This window comes from Cyprinus carpio, chromosome B6 (assembly GCF_018340385.1).
Source record: "Cyprinus carpio isolate SPL01 chromosome B6, ASM1834038v1, whole genome shotgun sequence".
NCBI lineage: Eukaryota > Metazoa > Chordata > Actinopteri > Cypriniformes > Cyprinidae > Cyprinus > Cyprinus carpio.
Genome location: NC_056602.1, coordinates 28,186,175 through 28,206,919, shown reverse-complemented (window position 1 = coordinate 28,206,919; position 20,745 = coordinate 28,186,175). Strand labels below are relative to the sequence as shown.

The following is a 20,745-nucleotide window of genomic DNA, read 5'->3' as shown; positions in this document are numbered from 1 at the left end:
GAGTCTTTATTCCAAGCAGGTTTTCAAAGGCTCAAAATCCTCATCCTGAGATTCTTCAGCACACCACATTTTGGATGCCATTTATAGTTCACACCTGAATAATATCATCAGCTCATTAGTAGAGACTCCATGACTTGAACTGGCTGTGATTTAATTACTTTTACTGTGAAAACTGTCAGCCAAACACTGGAACTGCTGAAAATATGGAAACAAACGTCTAGACTAATGAGTAAACCTCACTGTTGACTAGTAATCTTGAACCCAGTTCCCTTTCATGTTGGGGAATCTGAAAGATTTCTCAAAGTCCATTCTTTTGAAGTATTTCTTTGTTTATTGGTGCAGTCAATTGATTCAAGATGTCTCAGAAAAGTGTTCACAGAAGTCCTCTGGCCTTCCTAAAGAGCATTTGCGGCTGGATTTTGGAACAGAGACGGTAAGTGTTGAGAAATACTTCCTCTGTGAAATACTGTTTATATTTGTTTAAACAGATTCACATTCTAGTAATAAGTGTTTTAATGCCAGTTTTCAGTTACCTTAATGGTTACCATTATTGGTTTCTCAAAGCACCTTTCAGTAACAGTTAACCATTTTTTTTTTTTTTTTTTTTTGCTTAGTGTGAAGAACATTTTAATCATCTTAAGGACCTTTGTCCACTATAAAGAACCTTTTCTGGAGTTGAAAGATTCCATGGATGTTAAAGGTTCTTTATGGAACTATCAATGTCAATTAAGAACCTTTATTTTTAAGAGTGCAGAGAAAGTTTGCATAATTTTCCAGTGGTGGGGTTTGCTAAGTGGTTGGTTCTGAAATTACAGACGAGTGGGTTAAAAGTTCATCATGGAACCATCAATGCCAAAAAAGCTTTATTTTAAGAATGCAGTAGACGCATGACAAATTAAAGTCAGTTCAAAATATCAAACCTGTCTAAAATTCATAGTCTGAAGCTTAAAAAAAAAACAATCTGTGCCCATCATACACTACATAACTTTCCGTGAGATGTCACCTTCTACTGCCCAAAATCTCTAGACTGGCTTTGACTTTCCACAACTTTGCATCCAGACTGCAAATTGGGGGAAAATCTGTTTATTTCAGCCTGAATAGGTAGGACACAACTATTCTGGAGAAACAAATTCAAGAGAGCCAAAGATGTCTTTATCTAAAAATGAATTTATTAAGTCAGAAGTTGGCTGGTATATACAATGCACCAATTCCATATAAAACAACAGAAATTCTCTCCTTTATTGATGCATTAAACAATCAATCATGCTCTGTAAAGGTTTCGTCTAACACATTAGATGAGTAAAAAATAAAATAAACCGTAAAACCAGAAAACTATGACTTCACAGAAAACTCGTTTTTTTTTCTTATCACAAACTACACAGGAGCAAAAATAATAATTTATGATAATTCAGAGCAATGCCGACTTCTTGATTCGTATCAGATCTATTCATTTCAGTAATGGCGGGAATAATGGGACATGGGCGATGGATCCATGTGTTGACCCATTCCCTGCGCTGACCGGGTCCCTTGACCCACAGATCCCATATTCACCAAGTGGTTAATGGGTCCGCTCTGGATGAGCGTATCCAAGGCTTTCTGCACGCTGGGGTTGTCAAAGTTGATGCCAGTGCCTGTGGTGACTGCCGGTCTTGGAGCGCCTGTCGGCCCGGCCATACGAGCTCCAGGAGGCCTCAGGGCAGGCCGAGGGTTCATCATGCTGCTCTGCGGCTGGACGGCAGCGATTTTAGGCATGCCGGTGCCAGCCTGGGCAACGTGAGAAGACTGGAGTCCGGCAGTCTGAGGGCCAAGGCCGGAAGAGTAACCCTGCATTTGGGGCACCGGAGCGGGGCTGGACACTGAAGACGTGCCGCTGCCGCTGTTGAAGATGCTGAGAATCTTAGCCTGGAGCTCCTGCTGTTGGTTGGTGGCGGAGGGGCCGGACGCAGGGGTCAAGTGGGTGGAATGAAGGGACAGGCTGGTGTATGCGGGCTGAGCTGGAGCAGATAGAGGCTGTGTGGGCTGAGAGGGCTCGTGGGTCACTGGTGGAGGGTGTGCAACTAGAGAAAATAAAACAGTGAAGGGTGAGGCTTGAGGTGTAAAGCGTAATGCAACATTGAGTTCAAAATGCCTTGTGGAGTTACCTGTGTCAGTTGTGCCTCGGACAAGACGATCTCGTTTGTCTCTCAAATAGTCAATTAGTCTGGCCAACTCTTCTGGAGTCATAAACCTGAGACATGCAAAGATGATCCATTATATTTGACACTTAACACCAGTAAAATGTCCTGAGTTTCAATGCCAATTTCAATAATGCAGCAAAAAAAAATAATAAAAAAAATCCATATTTGAATTAACAGAAATTCAAACAAATGGCACGTAATCTTAAGTGAACACCTTTAAAAAAAATGTTTTTTCAGCTATTAAGTAATCACAGAAACATATTACAAAAAAATAAGTCTTTTTTTTTTTATGTTTTTATTTTTATGCAGCAAGGCTTTGTTTATAATGTTTATTTATGACAACTGATGACTGGTGTAAGGGTCTGTTTATACAGAATGTGTTTTCCATTCCAATGTGTTACTTTTCCATTGTTGTCTAAACACACACTAGATGGATGTGTATGACCGTTACAGAAGTTGCAAGTTAAAGAATTTCAACTTTTACATGCCGCGCCGCTCATCAATATCAGTTCCAAAACAGTGGACCAATCAGAAGACCTCAGAGGCGGGGCAAGCAAGCATTTGTTTACAGTAGGAATTTGGCATCATAGATATGTATAGATGCCACAATTAACTGCTCCAGATAGGTTGACACGTCCACCATTCTGGAACGGTCAACTTGATGTCATTCACCAGTATAATCAATGAATACTCAAAGATATACATGCGTATAACTACTATCACTAATCAGGCATCTACATATGCAGTAATCAACCTTTGAAGTGGATCAAAAAAAGTTCATCAAAGTTGTCCTAAGACAAGAACAGATATTGTTTTGGTTTTAGGACAACTGTGATGAAAGGCTTTGATCCACTTCAAATGTTGACTACTGTATATCTATGGTTGGCATGGCAACTATTTTATTTGATGGCAACATTGGCGAGGAGGCATTCTGTGCTGCGCTTTTTTTTTTAAAACATTCCTGAGGGCTGCATCTCTGTGTGAACTAAACCCAGTATGATGCTGAAAATGTATCTTTTAAATCGTGAAAATGTACACTTTTAAATCGTAATAATATTTAAACATTTGAATGTATTTATGATCAAATAAAAGCAGAAAATCTCACAGACCCCGAACTTTTGAATGCTAGTATTTGTTGACCTACCTGCCCTCGGACAGCAGCGTGATGTGGGTCAGAACGGAGGCAGGGTGACCCTCTCTGTCAGGTTCCCTCATCAACACCTCATCTGCCATCTTGGCCGCCTTCCTCGCGAGCTCGTCCCTTTCTTTAGCACGGTGCTCAACTTTAAAGGAGTCAAAGTTGTGGGCCACCAGCACCATGGCATCCTGCATGGGCATGTTCCTGTGCTCTGCAACAAGAGTATGCTGTGGTCATCTAAAATGTAGATCATAACTTATATAGTGCTGAAATATTGTACTGCAATCTCATATCAACCCTGGGCTGGCTTTGAGTAGTTGTGGTGTTTAATTGCATTGGATTTTCCCAGCTTAAAGCTGATGAGCAAGTGAACTGGACACACACCTTGCGGAGTCCCAAAGAGGATGTTGACTGTACAGGAACGGTGTACTTGGTGTTGCTGGGTGATGATGATGGCAAAAGGTGTCCGAGCCCGACTCACATCCTCCAGAGCTTGAGTCAATGACACTTCTGTATTCAGGAAGATGAGATCCACCACCATACCCAGATCCCGAACCTTCCTGCCCACCGTCTCAGCATATTCCCTGCACACAAACACGGAGCAGAAAATGTAACAGGTTCTCAGAGAAAACAACTGATGTTTTAATCACTTCAAGAACATGGACTCACTTTTGCAGCTTGTTGACGACTATGACGGAACAGTCCACTGGTCTCTCGGCATCATAGCGCCTCTGCAGCTCTTCATAATATTGCCGGTAAAGTTCGTTTCTCCGACGCTCTTCGGGACGCACCCGCTCCTCTGTAAATTCAGAACCAAACACTCACATTCATTTTCATTCACAAAAAATTCACAATCTTAATGCAAAAATAACAAAAAGTGTGCAGTTGTATTTATTCTAATGCCTTTTATTATTGCTTATTTAAATAGGAAAAAAATAGAATAATTTTTCTTAATAAAAAAAATAAAATTCAGGGGGATAACAAAAAGAACTTTGGAAGAAAAAGCTATTTTAGAATCCTTGATATTACAGTTTCATATCGGTTTTCACTATTACAGTTAGTTTTAGTAATTGTTTTTGTCATTTTTATTATTTTTGGTTTTAAAATATTGCAACTAGGTGAAAATTTCAAGTTTTTTATTTTTATTTCAGTTATATTTCAAGTAACAGAAGTTTTTAATGAATTTAATTAACTATAAGAACTCTGGTCTCAATGCAAAAAAAAAAAAAAAAAAAAAAAGATTGATCTTTAAAATAGGCTGAATTTTCTTTATGAAATAAATCAGCTTTATATTATGGTTGTAAACAATTCAACCAACCCTCAGACTCTCTCCTGCCGTTCCAGGGTTCCCTGTAACGCTCCGGGTACGGCTCCTCTTTCTTCCGATAATAGTCATATTCCCCTCCGCGGTAATAACGATCATACCCTTCATCTCTGTGGAAGCACAGTAATGTTATTTAGAAGATGTTACAACACATGAAAACAAGAGCTATAAAAAAAACAGCTCAGTTGCATTGTGAGTGCACCTGTAGGAAGGATCTTTCTCCCTGCTCTCTGAGCCCCTGTATCGCTCATCGGGTGGCCCTCTAGCGTCATGCTCCCGAGGTGGACCGGGACGCAGCTCACGGCTATCGCTCCTCATCTCTCGACTGTCACGGTGGTCTCGAGAATCTCGCCCATGCACCGGGGACCGAGAACGGGGGCGGGGCTCTCGACTGTCCCCGTAAGAGCTGGCTGGCCTGAACAGACAAAATGCACTCAATCAACACATGCCAACTAAATACTTAACCCCCAAAACTAACAGCTCTATTAGACAACTCACTGAGAGCATTTTACCATCAAGTACTTAAAAGACATTATGTTAGAGAAACGGTAAAAACAAAGAACACTAGACAGATGGAAATTTATTGTTTACCAGAAAATCAATTAAGTGCTTTCAGAGTTCATTTCAGAGTCCCGCTACCATGAGAGGGTAGCGCCAAAAATTAATCTTAATGGTCGCAAAATTCACGTCATTTCTCTTTGCAAATTCCGAACATAGCTCTCCAAAAATGAATGTCATGGGAAAGATGTAGAACATTATCTTTTGAAGTAACCATGAAAACCAGGGTCCATCTGTTAGTTTCCAAAAGTTACTTTTAAGTAAAATGAACAGCAGGTTTCAGGATAAAAATGCACTTATTACTTATATATATAATGCTGATTGGTCAGCAGCATTATTATTATTATTATTTTTTAAAGCAAGCAACATAAGTTTTTCATTTTAAAACCGCTTTAAGATAAACCAACGCAATGAACCGCACTGTTCCACGACTGCAAAATAATTAGTCTCATTTTCTTTTAAACTGAGGTGGTGACCATGAATTGAATGGAAAGACAAACACCAACCTCCAAAACTAAATAACACATCCAACAATTGAATCAACTGCTTATTAGTTTTAATTGTTTCCATCCCACTTGAGTACATGAAATAATTGGTTTTTTGGTAACGTTTTAATGTTAAACAAACTTCTGAAGTGAGTGTTAATTGGAGTGTCGAAGACGACTCCAGCAGGAAGCAGCGATTGTCGGTGGACGATTTCGAAAAACCGTGCACAGTAAGTGAACAGATTGAGTAACACACCGTTTAGACAAAGACACACCAAGGGGAAACGTACTCCAATGACCCTTTCAGCTTTATTTGAGTCAAGTCTGACAACTAAAAGTGATGAAAAGGAAACAATAAATGAATAGAACCGAAGAGCCACGAGAAATATAGACCGAACCATTTCTGCGCACTCGACAACGATATTTATGCATTTTAGAACTTTCGATGAATTCCATTGTGGAGGGAAAAAAACGTTTACCAAAATTCTCGATAGAGGTCGTCTTCATTAGCAAAAATCCCAGCGATACTTTACCTGCGTGGAGGGCTTGACCTGGCTTTATTCTGTCGTCTCTCCGCTGCCATATTTACATCTGCAAATAAACCAATCCAAACGTTCAATATGACAAAAGACGGAAATATTTCAGAGCCAAACGAGTTTTTCTTTTACTCAGAGGATGAACATTTGACATTCTGCATCAGATGAAAATAGAGAAGTTGTGTCTAAATTGTAAGCATTTCCAAAATGTAATTAAATAGCAGTTGAAAATTAAGTAAGGATCTTGTGAACCTGTGCATCATGTGTACGACAGTATTTGACATTCCCAGCTTTAAACACTTATTAAACACCTCTCAAATTAAACCATTAACAATAACTGCCGCTTTGGACAAATAGAGTATTAAAAAAAACACAAATTATAGCATTAGCAATTCAATAAACGCCATCAAAATTCAGATACTATTGTATAATTTTAATTATACAGTCAAGAAGATTATAACTGCAGCAGTCAAAAAGAACAAGTGAAATGGGAAAACATGGAATTTGCATATTAATTCATTTCGAAAAGTCATAGGACACCAATATATAACATTCATAAAACGTTCCTTTGGATTTATACCATTACATGTACAAAAACTCAAGACAGAGGAAGAAAAAAAATGAAACTTAAACATGCCGTTTGCATAAGGAACATATTTAAGGTAAAGTTTGGCTTTATTAGATTCACCATATTGGAGTTATTACAGTAATACAATTAACTGGTCGGTCCAATGATTTATTTCTCTTAAGCTAAAATTTTAAACTTGATGTGACAACTCCCCAAATCACTCCAGTGTTTAAAACCAAATCAGACCTTACCTAGTTTATAACCTCTATAAATTCGGCCGTTATGTCCGGCTTTAGCGGCCTCAGCATCCTCCACTCGCTCAAACTGCACAAATCCGTACCCACGAAACAGGGACAAAGCTGGAAAAGGGAACAATCATTTTCGTTTTACGAAAAAAAAAAAAAAAAAAAAAAAAGCTTTCTGGTGGATTTTTGGCCTAAGCTTCCCTAGCTTTTTGCAAATCGCAACTAAAGCCTTCAGACCTAAGTCTTAAGATCTGTGGGTTAAACCAAGTTAAAACTGAAGCGAACACTATGAAATTTTCCGAAACGTCTAAAAAGGCTTTGAATTTGTACGCTACTAACCCTGTATCTTCCCATATGGCCTGAACAGTTCCTCCATGTCCTTCTTCGCCATGTGTGCCGTGGGCAAATTTCCGACAAAAATCCGCCGCTCCAGGTCACGAGGGTCATTGCTGTTGGTGGTGTACGAGGGTGGCGTACTACTCCGGCTTCTTCTGTGCGACATGCCTCTACGAGCTTTAGGTTCAACGGCCCGTTTTCAAGGAACGCTTGCAGTTGATTTTAGTTACAAGACTATCTGATTAGCTATATTTCCCCCAAGGTCTTGAAATTGACGATGCATCGACATGTAAGAAAAGAGAGATTCCAGAGGTAAAATGACTGGGCAACACCGCAGAAGTCAACATGAAATCAAAATCAACCAGATTTACTTTCTTAAACGTCTTGATATCCGAATGCAGATTGATTGATTTGAACACTATGCATTCTCTAATTGAATATCCCACTTCATTCTTAAAATACTGTGCCAATATGGTTTCATGTTGACTTTAAAGACAAACTTGAGAAACTTCACAACAAGTAGAATTTAATTCACATGCAGTGTTTTGCTGCCTGATCAATTGGCGTATGAACACTTCACGGTCACTCGCACCAAATAAATTAACTTTTTGGCTTAGTGAGGCCTTGATCGCAGGAGTCCTTGGATTTTGCCGCTGCACTTCAAATCTCATGCTCCTCCGATTGCCTTTTTAAATGAACCACATTTCTCAAGTATTTGATGAAAGGCTGTGGGTGAAGACGACAGGAAAACGTGTTGGAAGAACCGACCACAAACCGGTTTCCACAGAGCACGCAACGGAAAATATGCGAGCTGGTCGTTGGAGATAACATCATATCTTGAATAGGGCTTGCTCTTGGGGATAAACATAAAATGCTCCCCAAAAACTTCTTGCAGGTTGTCCAAAGTTTACCAATTTGCTAACACAACACAGAGGCGACGCTTGAACCAGTCAGCAGGTCAACAAAAACACAGTGGACACTGGACATCATGGCTCAAGGGGTCAAATATTTGCCATTAGACCAATTTTCCACAACATCGCACATCTGAAAGCAATCGTCACACAGTCTCATGGCTCGCTTTTTACAGTTTTCTCGTCATAGTAGCTGGACGGTAAGAGCTCACAGATGCTGTAGACTTCGTGGTCCACTTTGGCATTCTGCTTACATTTTGGTTAAGTTGCAAAACATATCATCAAACCCCGAGTTTCCAAAGCTGCTCAATACTTTACCATGAACTCTAGTCGTTGCACCTAAATGATTTTGCACTTTTTCAGATGACTCTACCTCAAGAATATCAACTGGCAACAACGGAGAGTGAAAACATTAAAGGGTTAGTTCAGCCAAAAATGAAAATTATGACATTGATGACTCACCCTCACGTCGTTCCAAACCCGTAAGACCTCCGTTCATCTTCGGAACACAGTTTAAGATATTTTAGATTTAGTCCAAAAGCTTTCTGTCCCTCCATTGAAAATGTGTGTACGGTATCCTGTCCAACGTCCAGAAAGGTAATAAAAACATCATCAAAGTAGTCCATGCGACATCACATCACGATAACGATCCGTTAGAATTTATTGAAGCATCGAAAATACATTTTGGTCCAAAAATAACGACTTTATTCAGCATTGTCTTCTCTTCTGGGTCTGTTGTGAGCGCGTTTACCACATTGCAGTGACCCTCTGATGTCACATGGACTACTTTGAGGATGTTTTTATTACCTTTCTGGACGTGGACAGTATACCGTACATACATTCTCAATGGAGGGACAGAAAGCTCTCGGACTAAATCTAAAATATCTTAAACTGTGATCCGAAGATGAACGGAGGTCTTACGGGTTTGGAACGACATGAGGGTGAGTCATTAATGACAATTTTCATTTTTGGCTGAACTAACCCTTTAATTTTAGATTATATTATTAGATTACAAGATATTATACTATGTTCTGTACTCTGAAAAATTAGAGACAGTAAGTGTGTGCCAATATAGTAAAGTTTTGTAGGAAAGATAGTGAGAGTTCAAATGTTATAAAACTAAAGTCAATTCAAATCAGGATACAATACAAATTTAATTTATTTTAATAATAGAATGTTATAATAAAAAAAACATGCACAACAAAAAAAAATAAAAAATAAAAATACAAAACAAAAATGGCACATAATTTTCACAATTTTTGCACTCGATTACTACTCATATTAATATTAATGCTTCACATGGATGTGAAGAAGTATGGCTTGTAAAACACGTTCTTACTGTCTCACTGTTGAAACGATAGTCAAAACGATCAACTTCTACGACAGAATTTCGCGCGATTTTGTATTTTAATAATCTGTTACGCTGCCTGTCAAACTGCATTGTCATATTTCCTCCACTGTTTATTATTCGAAAGGCAGAGACCGCATAAAATCCTCCACAACAAACCTCCCGACATTTTGTGACCGTGACGTCACGCGAAATCACACCGTGCAAAAAAAGAAACCGCGCAAATTTTAACGCTAACGACAAAGACCGCGTACTCTTGAGAAAAAAATGCATATCGTTTATATCCCGTCCTTTTAAAAGCTGTAGGGAAAACCGCGCAGACTTTGTCTATTGTGGAATTAGATCAGGCGCCATGTTGCTCCGCACAGTAACGTTAACTAGATGCTCCGCTGCTTTAAATTCGTTTTTTTGTTGTTGTTGTTTACAATCGTGTGCGTTCTTGTTCGAGTTGAACGATTCAAACATTGTGTTCTTACGATCAAAGCGACATTTAACGTTTTAAAAGAACGATCGATGCTTCGACTAACAGGGCAGCTAGCAAGCTAGCTTACATTTATAACAATGAATGCAGTTCAGACTCTAGACATTTCGATTCCTGAGAAAGGTTTCGTCAGATCAAAGTCTTACCGTTACCATGGGAACCTGGACACTATCCGGCGATTTTCTCGTGGCGTCCCGTTTGTGCGAGCAATTAAAACGAAAGTCCCGCTTGCAAAACTGCCGCAGCCTTGCGGTGATCCTGTGCGGAACTACGAGTTGCTTAGAGCCTGTGTTGATGGCGCTGTTTCCAAAGTACCAATTCCGGTTCCGGTACAAATAATTGTCTTTTTTTCTTTCTTTTTTTTTTTTTAAGTACTTAGTTTCCATTTAGGCTGACTTGCAAATACAAAATAAAAATAATACACTTAGAAGTACTTAGTATCTAAAAAAGTAAAGTACGAATAGTAAACCAATTTTTATTATTATTATTTATCGTTGCATTACCTTCGCAAAATTAGCACAAAAAGTGTTTTATAATGTATTTCCAATTCTAGCCTCACTATGAACATGAAAATAGAAATAATTATTTATTTATAGGTTGTTTTCTTTGTTTTTAGCTTAAAGTCTGTGCACTTTTATTTTGACACCGCGGGCGAAACACATCACGTGTCTTCATCACGGGAAAGTTGAAGTCACATGATTTTTTTGGACTACTTAAACAGTTAACTAGCCGGTTAACGTTTTTGTTTCCCACACCTGGAAAGGTAAGACTAATACAACAATACTGTGAATAATTTTAATCTTTCTTTTGGTGATTAATGTCCGTCCACGCGTCAGATTTCCACGGTTATTACAGGATAAACCCAGTTTCCTGGTTAGTGCTCTGAGTCAAATGAAAGGTTACACCTTTGGTTTTTGCTGCCCTCTTTGCTTCAGATTGTTATCTGGTGAGTTTTCTTTTCTATAAGAAGGTTAAGTCCGTAGCTGTGGTGTTTTGCTGTGTTTCAGATGCATCTTGCTCTGGTGTGTTTGCTGCTGCTGGGGGTGCTGGAGGTTTCTGGGGCTCCAAATGCAGATGAGATCAAATATCTGCCTGGACTTTCTAAACAGCCCAGCTTCAAGCATTATTCTGGATACTTCAGTGTGGCAGATAACAAACACCTTCACTACTGGTAAGCCCCTACTTCCTGAAAATTTAAACATAGACTTCCATTTAAATGACCCTAAGAATAGTTTTGAAAATTTTCATATGGAAATGTCCAACACTGTTGTGTTCCTGTTGTTCAGGTTTGTTGAGTCTCAGAAAGATCCGGCCGGTAGTCCGGTTGTTCTGTGGCTCAACGGAGGACCAGGATGCAGCTCCTTGGATGGTTTGCTCACAGAACACGGACCTTTCCTGGTGAGATATTACAACAACAACAACAAAACTGTTCTGATGTTTCACATTCATATTCAAAAGCTTTAAATAATGCACATTATCCCTTCTCTCCGGTTATTCACAGATCCAAGATGACGGTGCAACTCTAGAATATAATCCTTATGCTTGGAACAAGGTATGGATTTTGGCTTATACACGAGCTTCAGCATTAACTGAGTTGTTTCTGTGGTGTGAAATGAGGAAGTCTAGGGGTCAGCTTTCAGCCTAAAACAGCAGTTTCGGTAACTGGACTATGACACTTCCTTAAGCCAGTCACATGCTCTTATGGTCTTTTATTCTTGGCTGCAGCAAACCAGCTTTATTGTACTAAACATGGGCTGTTTTTCCAGATTGCAAATGTCTTATACCTGGAGTCACCAGCAGGTGTCGGCTTCTCCTACTCTGATGACCAGAAGTACACGACCAATGACACAGAGGTATATTAAGAAAAAATAAATACAAATAAATATGTATGTATGTATGTCTGTATGTGTGTATGTATGTATGTATATGTGTGTGTGTGTATGTATGTGTATATATGTGTGTGTGTGTGTTGTCTGTGTGTGTGTTGTGTGTGTGTGTCTGTTGTATGTTGTGTAGCACAGATAATATGTATGTCTGTGTGTGTATGTCAAAAACCAAATGTGTGTGTGTATGGTCTGTGTGTGTGTGTATGTCAAACAACTACTGTCTGTGTGTGTGTGTGTGGTATGTTGTCTGTGTGTGTGTTCAGTGTGTATGTGTTTTTGTGTGTTGGCGTTTAGTTGTGTCGGAGGCATTTACATTCCAACGCTGGCTGTAGATCGTCATGGAGGACAGATGTGCATTAATTTACTGGTCGGTGTGTGTGTATTTTGACTGTGTTGCCCATGTAAACACAGACACTGAGTGCTGTGTGTATGACGTGTGTGTGTTGTGTGTTGTGTAGGGTGTGTGTTGTGTTGTGTTGTCCAGTTATGTGTATAAATGTGGGTGTGCTGTCTGTCTGTTGTTGGTGTACTATCATGTGTGTGTTGGGTCTGTGTGTGTATTTCTGTGTGTGTTTGTGTGTGTGTGACTGTTTGTGTGTGCCTGTGTTTAACATGTCTGTTATATGTGTAATGTTTATATATGGTGCTGTGTGTGGCACGTGGTATATTGTCTTGGAGTGTGTTGTGTGCAAACAGTATAAATTGTCTGTGTGTGTGTGTGTATTAATACATTGTGTAAAATATATTGTTTGTGTATTTGTGTTTTACATGTCTTGTGTGTTGTGTGTGCAGTGTGTGTGTGCTGTGTGATGGTGTTGTGTGTTTCTGTGTGATGTGGTGTGTCCTGGTGTGAACTGTCGTCTTCTGTGTGTATAAACAGTGCTCTGTTGTGTGTTAAGATGTGTGTGTGTTTGTGTAATGTTTTTCTTATCTGTCTGTGTGGTCAATTTTTAGCTGTAATATGCAGTTCAAAATATGTCTGTGTGTGTGGTGTGTGTGTATAACCTGTATGTCCCTGTCCGGTGTGTTCAGTGTAGAGTCAGTGTGTGCTTGTCAGTTATCTAACGTTTGTATCAGTTCATAGAAGACGTTCCAGTGTTAACTGTTTTCTGATCACCACAAAAAGGGCCAATTTGTAATCCAGATATTCTTCCTGAACCATCCATGGTCCCAAAACAGACTACTTGGCCTTGAAAGAATTTTTCAGTTGTTTGCTTTTCGTTGATCCAAAGTCTCATTTTTCAAAAGAGTTTTTCCTGACCGGCAGAAGTTACGGAGGCATTTACATTCCTCGTTACTAATGTTCACTAGTCATGGAGGACAGCAGCAGTAATTTATGTTGTGTGCAACACGGAGGGACTTTATTTTGACTGTGTTGCCCATAATAAACAGACACTGAGCCAGCTGAGTGTATGACGTGTGTGTGTTTGTGTTTTGTAGGGAATCGCAGTTGGAAATGGCTTGTCCAGTTATGAGCTAAATGACAATTCGCTGGTCTATTTTGCGTACTATCATGGACTTCTTGGGACCAGGTGTGATATTTCTGTATTTATTTTACCTCTTGACTTTATACATTTGCCCCTAATTAGAAGGCACGTGTCACTATTATTTAAGATTATCTTGGAGTGCTTTGTGCATGCAAACAGTATAAATTGTAAAATCCATTTTGGGGCTCTTTGTTACATGCAAACAGTATAAAAAAAAAAAAAAAAAAAAAAAAAAAAAAGATTAATACATTGTAATAAAATATATTATTTGTGTATTTATTTTTTACATAGCTTGTGGAATGACCTGCAGACTTTTTGCTGCAAAGATGGAGCTTGTAACTTCTACGATAACCAGGATGTGAACTGCTCGACTTCTGTAAGATAAACAGTGCTCTACTAATAGCTTAAGATGTCATATATTCTTTACTAATCTTTTCTTATCGTTCTATCAATTTTTAGCTCTATGCAGTTCAAAATATAGTCTACAATTCAGGACTCAACATGTATAACCTGTACGCACCCTGTGCCGGAGGTGTTCAGCAGAGAGTCAGGTGAGCTTGGATCAGTTATCTAACAGTTTAATATCAGTTCATAAGAAGACGTTCCAGTGTCATTCTGTTCTTCTGACACCAGCATTGAAAATGGCCAGTTTGTGATCCGAGACCTGGGCCACCACTTCCTCAACCATCCATGGTCCAAAGAACAGAACGAGGTAGAGAAACAGGTATATAAACCACTTTATGAGTACAAATCCTAATACAAAGTCTCATTTTTAAATAGTTTATATATAGACTCAGAATGAAAAAGAGCATTGCCACTTGCTCGTTACTAATACACTAGTGTTGTTTCAAACCTGTAGGAGTTTCTTATGTTGTGTGCAACACAAAAGGACATGTTTAGCAGCTCTCGTGCTCATTTCCATACAACTAAAAACCTCCTCAATAAGGGTTGGAGCTAAACACCCCACCTCCAAGTCTCTTGATTACCCCTGGACTATAAATCAGTTTTTGGGTGAATGGTCTCTTTAACCCTTGTGCATTGTTCAAATTCACTACCCTTTCGTTCTAAAGAAATTCTTCACGCTAATCAGAAAATTGTCATTTACTGACACTTAAGCTGTTTCAAAACCAGATGAGTTTCTATCATCTGCTGAATACAAAGAAGATGTTTTGAAGAATGTTGGTAACCAAATAGTGTCTAGTCTCCATTGACTTCATAGAATTTTTTTTTTTTTATGGGGAACATCAACTGCTTGGTTCTTGATGATATTGTCTTTTATGTTCCACACTAGAAAGAAACACATACAGGTTTGGGGGCGAGTAAATGATGACGGGATTTTTGTTTTTGGGTGAGCTATCCCTTTAAGAACTATGCAGAAGAAAGCTTTGTGCCTGGTCATGGTGTTAACGCGTTTATGTGGCGCTCTGAGGGTTAATCCGCATGAATCTTCTCACTGAATCAGAAATTGCGAAGTGTGGTCTCCCTGTTCAAATCTTCGAGGCTGGATCCGCCGTGTACCAACTCCACTCCGTCCACCCTGTTTCTCAACAACCCGCTGGTGAAGTCTGCTCTCCACATCTCCCCCAAGGCTTTGGACTGGATCATCTGCAGGTGCGTTCGGTGGACTTGAACCATGCAAATGAGTTTTGTGATTAGAGGATTTTCATTTGCAGTTGTCTGGTTGTTTGTTGCAGTGCTGAAGTCAATCTGAACTATAAGCGGCTGTTCATGGATGTGAAGAAACAGTACCTGAAGCTTCTTGGAGCACTGGTGAGTGATGGAAATGTAAACACTTATGAATCAAATATTTTACAGCTCTTATTGATTTCTATTAAATTTTTTATTTTTCAACAGAAATACCGTGTGTTGGTATATAATGGAGATGTGGACATGGCCTGCAACTTCCTAGGAGACGAATGGTTTGTGGAGTCGCTCCAGCAACAGGTGAGTTATTGCCCACAGATATTGTGTGTCCTACTTTCTTTTAGTCTTGGTTGTGTTTGTTTTTTTTTTTTTTTTTTTTTTTTTTTTTTAAATAAAAAATCTGTGTATCCTGGCCCCCAGTCAATAAGACTTCAACTTTAGTATTTATTTGTGTGTTTGTTTGTAGTAGTAGTATTTAAATAAATGAAGAAATTAATAATAACAAATAATATTTAGAAAAATATGATGTAACTTTTATAATAAAAATAAAAATCATATTTTAAGAGGCGTTATTTTAATACAATATTTGTAGAATATTTTAATATAATATTTGAATAGATATTTATTAGTCCATTTTTAAATTATACTAGGTAACATTTCTATTCAGAAAATATATTAATTCACATTTTTTAAAACGGTTTCTCCTGAAATAATTCTAGAATTTGACATAAAAAAATTAACATTGAAATTATTTTTTAATTTTTTTTTTTTTTTTTTTTGAGTAGTTTTTTTTTTTTTTGTTTACAATTATTTAGAAGAATTTTTTAAATAAAATTATTTGTCAATTTTATACTAAATAGCCATTGCTGCAGACATGGTGTTAAATCATAAATAAATAAATAAATAAATAAATATAAAAAAGAAGAAATAACAACATTAAATGTGTTTTGTATTACATGGTTTATTATATATTTTATTGTTGTTATCAAATGTTCTATTATATATTTTCATCTTTTTTTTTTTTTTTTTTTTTTTTTTTTTTTTTTTTTTTTTTTTGAAGCTCTTGCCATTTTTTTTACAGTTATGTACTGTATTAGACAGTCCATATTGTTTGTGGTCTAAAAGAAGCCTTTCTCTCTTCATCTTCTCCAACAGGTGCAGGTGCAGCGCAGACCTTGGATTTATTTCAATGGTGAAACTCAGCAGATCGGCGGCTTCGTAAAGGAATTCACCAACATCGCTTTCCTCACAGTGAAGGTGAGACTGCAATGAAATCAGTGCCATGATATTATTTCAAACATCTCCTGAGCTTAACTGGGTTTAGAATGAAGAACTACATACACTTCCATTGTAAACTAGTTTTACCTAATATATGCATCTGTGACTGCCGTCTAATGTGATTCATGTCCTCCACAGGGTTCGGGTCACATGGTTCCCACTGACAAACCCATAGCGGCCTTCACAATGTTCAGTCGCTTCATCACCAAACAACCTTACTAGAACACACTCAGGGATTTTAACTCTTTTTAAATCCGGATTTGTTCCGTCACACTGGTAAAATGTTGTTTTCTGTCACTTCGCCACTCAAAACTGATGATGTATTTATGTAGTTTAGTTGCCAGCCTGTGAACTAAAGTCATGCTGACTGTACATAAGGATGTTTCATCGTATGCGTTTAAGTTTAAGAGATTCACAGATGTCTATATTCCTCTGTCGATCTTTGATCATGATCGATTTAGTAGCGAGAGATGCTGAGTGTTTACGAACTGAAATTCAATCCGAACAGCTGTGAGTGTTTACTGCACAATTTTAGCTTATGTCTTCTCTATTAAACTGTAGCTTTTATTAATCATCGCACAGATTATTTCAGGTATTAATACCACACTGTGATAACTAGACGTTTGTTGAGGTGTCACGGAGTTGCTCGTTTGATTGTGCTTTAAAGTGATGTACATGATCTCTGACAATTTTGTGCTTATAAGGGAATAATTTTTGTGCCTTTTTATCCCCCCAAGTTTGTTTTTTAATTAAAGAAATTTTCTATGATTTTAAGTTTTTCTGTGATCTTTTTAATTTTAGAAAACGGTGCATTTAAACCCATTTAATCATTTCAATGATGAACTAAACAAGTTTTAAGATCAAAAACGGTAACATTTGCTGATTTTTATTAAGAGGTACAGTGATTTCATTCACAAGTGAGGATGGCAAACCAATCTCATATTAAACAATCAATAAACGATAAAACTTGTACAAAAAATCATAAAATTCAACTAAAAGTACAAATACATTGTTTTATACATCTAAGCACACAGTGTAAGAGTTGTACATGTGTTTTCAGGGTTCAGACACTTGTGCAATACCTTAAAGTCAACGTGAACTTGTATTTGCAACCCATTTGGCTTCTGAAATGTGGGTAAAAAATGTAGTTTGGTACTTCATATTAATGCACTGATTAATTGGGTGGGTGTTTGATAGTAGAACAGAGTCATGTCTGAATGTAACTCTGTATTGGTTTGTGGGGGGTCTGCTCTCCTCAAGAGCATCTCTACAGTACGTATCCAAACGGTAATGCTGCTTTTTGTAAATATGTACTTATTTGCTAATAGTGGTGTAATCGTCATGCAACAGCTATTTACACTGAGTGTAAAAAGTTTGACTGTATTTACACTGAGAGCAAATAGTGATAGATGCTGTTTGCACAGAGTGTAAATAGAAAAAAATGCGCTATTTGTGCTAAAGCAATAGTGAAAACAGCCTTTGCCTACAAGGTTGGTAATTTGCACTCATTATTGTTAGACGATGCCAATGTTCATTATATTGGCAGTATAATATTGCATTAATTATTGGGAGGAAATTAGAAAAATAGGGATTGCATGTTAGCATAAAGGAATGTGTATTCAGAGAATAGAGTTCATGTTGACTGTAACGATAGCAGGTCTTGACGATCAGATGTTCTGTACAGTTAATGAACATCATGCTTCTGCTGGAAGGTTAGTACTTCTCTTTTAAAACCTCCTTTTATTGCTCTATATTTTAGTATGTGTGCATGACTTTGTATCTGTGCAGAGACTCTTCTCTGGTCTTAAATTGAGTTGTCTGTCTCACCCGACAGCTTCCTCTCGATTATTTCTCTCAGACCTGTTCTGAAGTGTAGGTTTGCCCCCACGATGATGTAGCCCTGTGAAATCAAAGAGTGAGAATCATAGCTGAACATATCAAAATATGCTTAAGGTGTTAACAGTTTCCCCAGCCACTTACATTGTGATACTCCACCACCTCTTCAATGAAGTCTATCCCGTCCGGAAGAGGGATCTGCACACCTCGCTTAATGTAATCTTACATGAAAACACATTTAGATCTCTTTTAATATATTTTAGTAGATATGTTTCATCAAAAAGTTGGGGTCAGTAAAAATTTATTATTTTTTTCCAGAAAGAACATGTGACATTAAATGTGATTTTTGAATAAATGCTGCTCTGAAAATGTTGTATTTAAAAAATATGAAGCAGCACAACATTGTTTTTTTTAACATTGATTTAAAAAATATATATTTCTTGAGCAGCAAATCAGCATATTAGAATCATTTCTGAAGGATCATGTGACACAGAAGACTGGAGTAATGATGCTGAAAATTCAGATTTGATCACAGGAATACATTTAATTTTAACACATTCAAATAAAAAACACTTGTTTTAAGTTGTAATAATATTTCACAATTTACTGTTATTTTTTAAATCAAGTAAATGCAGCCTTGGGCATGAGACGTCATATATGTTAGTAAAAAAATATAAACATAAATAAACAACTGTAAGTATCTATATATAAAAACATATATATATGTATATGTATATGTATATGTATATGTATATGTTAGGTAAAAAATGTTAGCCTGAATGCACTGTAAGTCGCTTTGGATAAAAAGCGTCTGCTAAATGCAAAATGTAAATGTTAAATGTAAATATATATATATTGTTTCACTTACTGTTAATGAGAGGCACCACAGATATCTGCAGCATCGTTTTCAAAGGACCTTGCAGTGGAATAAGCTGAAGGAAAAATATTCATTACATTGACAATTTGCTCTTGATTAGTTTTACATCAGATATATATATTTGTATCTGGAAATGCAAACTTACAGCCAGAGACTCGAGAGCAGATTGATTGGAGTAAATTTTAAACCTGAAAACAGATTCTCAGTTCAAAATCATGTTAAAAATGAGTCAAATACAGTTCGATGTTTGTGTATTATATCCACCTTCTCAGATCTAAATGGATGGCCAAGCGCTTGCCCTTCATTGATACCTTTGCATTGAATTTGCCTTCCTAAAAACAAGATGAAATTTGGTGCATTTATAACATCCCTTCATTCTGAAACTATTGGTTGTGTATATTGTGTGTACTGTAGTCCTCACCATGGTCATGCTGCTGAGCTGGACTGCTGGTTTTCCTGGAGGAAGAACCAACACTTTGACGTTACAGCTGACAGCCACATTGGCGCCCGAGGTCTTGATAGTGGAGCGAGGAGGAGATGTGACCTCTAACTCCAGCGACAGAGGATGCTCCATTAGAGCCGGGTTCTGATTGGACAGACAAACACAGAGAACAGATGGCTGCTAGGACATTTCTATGCGATATACTATATATTCATCTTAGTTTTGCTCACCAACATCATGATTGTCCCCAAGTAGGTGGTCCTGAGGAGCATCTCTAAGTCCTTCGGCATCTGAAATGAGTTGAGCAATAGTTGCTTTTGTCTTATGTGTGTATCAAGCCCTTGAAGTGTATTGAATGGTGTCTTACTCTTTCGTTTGCAATCTGCATTTGGAACAGTCCGCCTTTGAAGTAAGAGAAGAGGCCGCTGTCAAAGAAGAATTCAGAGAGAGCGAGATAGATCATACGATCATACTCTCTCACTATCGGATTCATAGCGTAGTTCACGAGCACCTCGTTCTCATTCTTCAGATTGTAAAACATGCCCTGTGTAGACGAGAGAGGGAGAGAAACACATAACATATGAAAAAAACTTGACATAATTCTATATACTGTATATAAATATATGTAGAATATATGATAAATATATTGTGTAAACAGCACCTTTTTTTTTCAGATTAAAAACTGTATTTCATTTATACCCTTAAATTCCAAAATATATAGACTAACAGAAAATGTACTTCAAGCAGCAAGAAAATACATTTGCAATCTTAAAATACATTTTTGGGCGAACACAAAATATATTTTTAAAAAGTTAAGATTTGCATTATTTAATTTATAGATTTACATCAATATATATATGTACAAAAATATGAGGTAATATAAGTAAACTTAAAAATATCACTATGAGATATTTTGACATCTAATTAAATATACAGTATATATATATGCCATGGAGTAGCAGGTAATTAAATCCACCATAGTACTGGCTATATATTTTTTTATTTTTATTTTTTAAATGTTTTCGACAGCAGCAACTCACCAAGGCTGCATATATTTGATCAAAAGTACAGTAAAAAACATAATATTGTTTCAAATTAAAATAACTCTTCTGTAATTAATTGCAATGTAATGTAATATAATTTATTCATGTGATCCAAGCTGAATTTGCAGCATCATTACTCCAGTCT

At 37.4% G+C, this 20,745-nt stretch overlaps 2 protein-coding genes and 1 pseudogene across 7 annotated transcripts in view; 1 reads left to right on the top strand and 2 right to left on the bottom strand.

Moving 5' to 3' along the window:
* The first annotated feature begins 227 nt into the window (after positions 1 to 227).
* Positions 228 to 17,170, top strand: LOC109052138 (annotated as a pseudogene).
* Positions 1,148 to 10,424, bottom strand: LOC109052122 (nuclear receptor coactivator 5-like). Of its 4 annotated transcripts, XM_019069586.1 has the most exons (11): positions 10,254 to 10,424; positions 7,371 to 7,631; positions 7,038 to 7,145; positions 6,216 to 6,273; positions 4,842 to 5,054; positions 4,634 to 4,749; positions 3,985 to 4,114; positions 3,700 to 3,899; positions 3,322 to 3,526; positions 2,142 to 2,227; positions 1,148 to 2,057 (listed from the first exon to the last, which is right to left on the bottom strand). In XM_019069586.1, the coding sequence occupies exons 2-11, from the start codon at positions 7,531 to 7,533 to the stop codon at positions 1,453 to 1,455; spliced, it is 1,884 nt and encodes a 627-aa protein (XP_018925131.1). In that variant the 5' UTR covers positions 7,534 to 7,631; positions 10,254 to 10,424; the 3' UTR covers positions 1,148 to 1,452. The 4 variants fall into 4 exon arrangements, with proteins under 4 accessions (XP_018925131.1, XP_018925132.1, XP_042582588.1 ...); XM_019069587.1 differs by lacking the exon at positions 7,038 to 7,145; XM_042726654.1 differs by lacking the exon at positions 7,371 to 7,631 and having other exon boundaries at positions 10,254 to 10,411.
* A 97-nt stretch (positions 17,171 to 17,267) lies between the features above and the next one.
* LOC109052156 (phospholipid transfer protein-like) overlaps positions 17,268 to 20,745 on the bottom strand; it is a 12,504-nt gene continuing 9,026 nt past the window's right edge. For all 3 annotated transcript variants that reach the window (XM_042726655.1, XM_042726657.1, XM_042726656.1), the window contains exons 9-16: positions 19,925 to 20,101; positions 19,788 to 19,847; positions 19,537 to 19,701; positions 19,380 to 19,447; positions 19,261 to 19,303; positions 19,107 to 19,170; positions 18,383 to 18,459; positions 17,268 to 18,302 (exon numbers count right to left, since the gene is read on the bottom strand). In XM_042726655.1, coding sequence (XP_042582589.1) covers positions 18,207 to 18,302; positions 18,383 to 18,459; positions 19,107 to 19,170; positions 19,261 to 19,303; positions 19,380 to 19,447; positions 19,537 to 19,701; positions 19,788 to 19,847; positions 19,925 to 20,101 — 750 coding nt within the window. In that variant the 3' untranslated portion in view covers positions 17,268 to 18,206. The remainder of the gene's footprint in view (positions 18,303 to 18,382; positions 18,460 to 19,106; positions 19,171 to 19,260; positions 19,304 to 19,379; positions 19,448 to 19,536; positions 19,702 to 19,787; positions 19,848 to 19,924; positions 20,102 to 20,745) is intronic.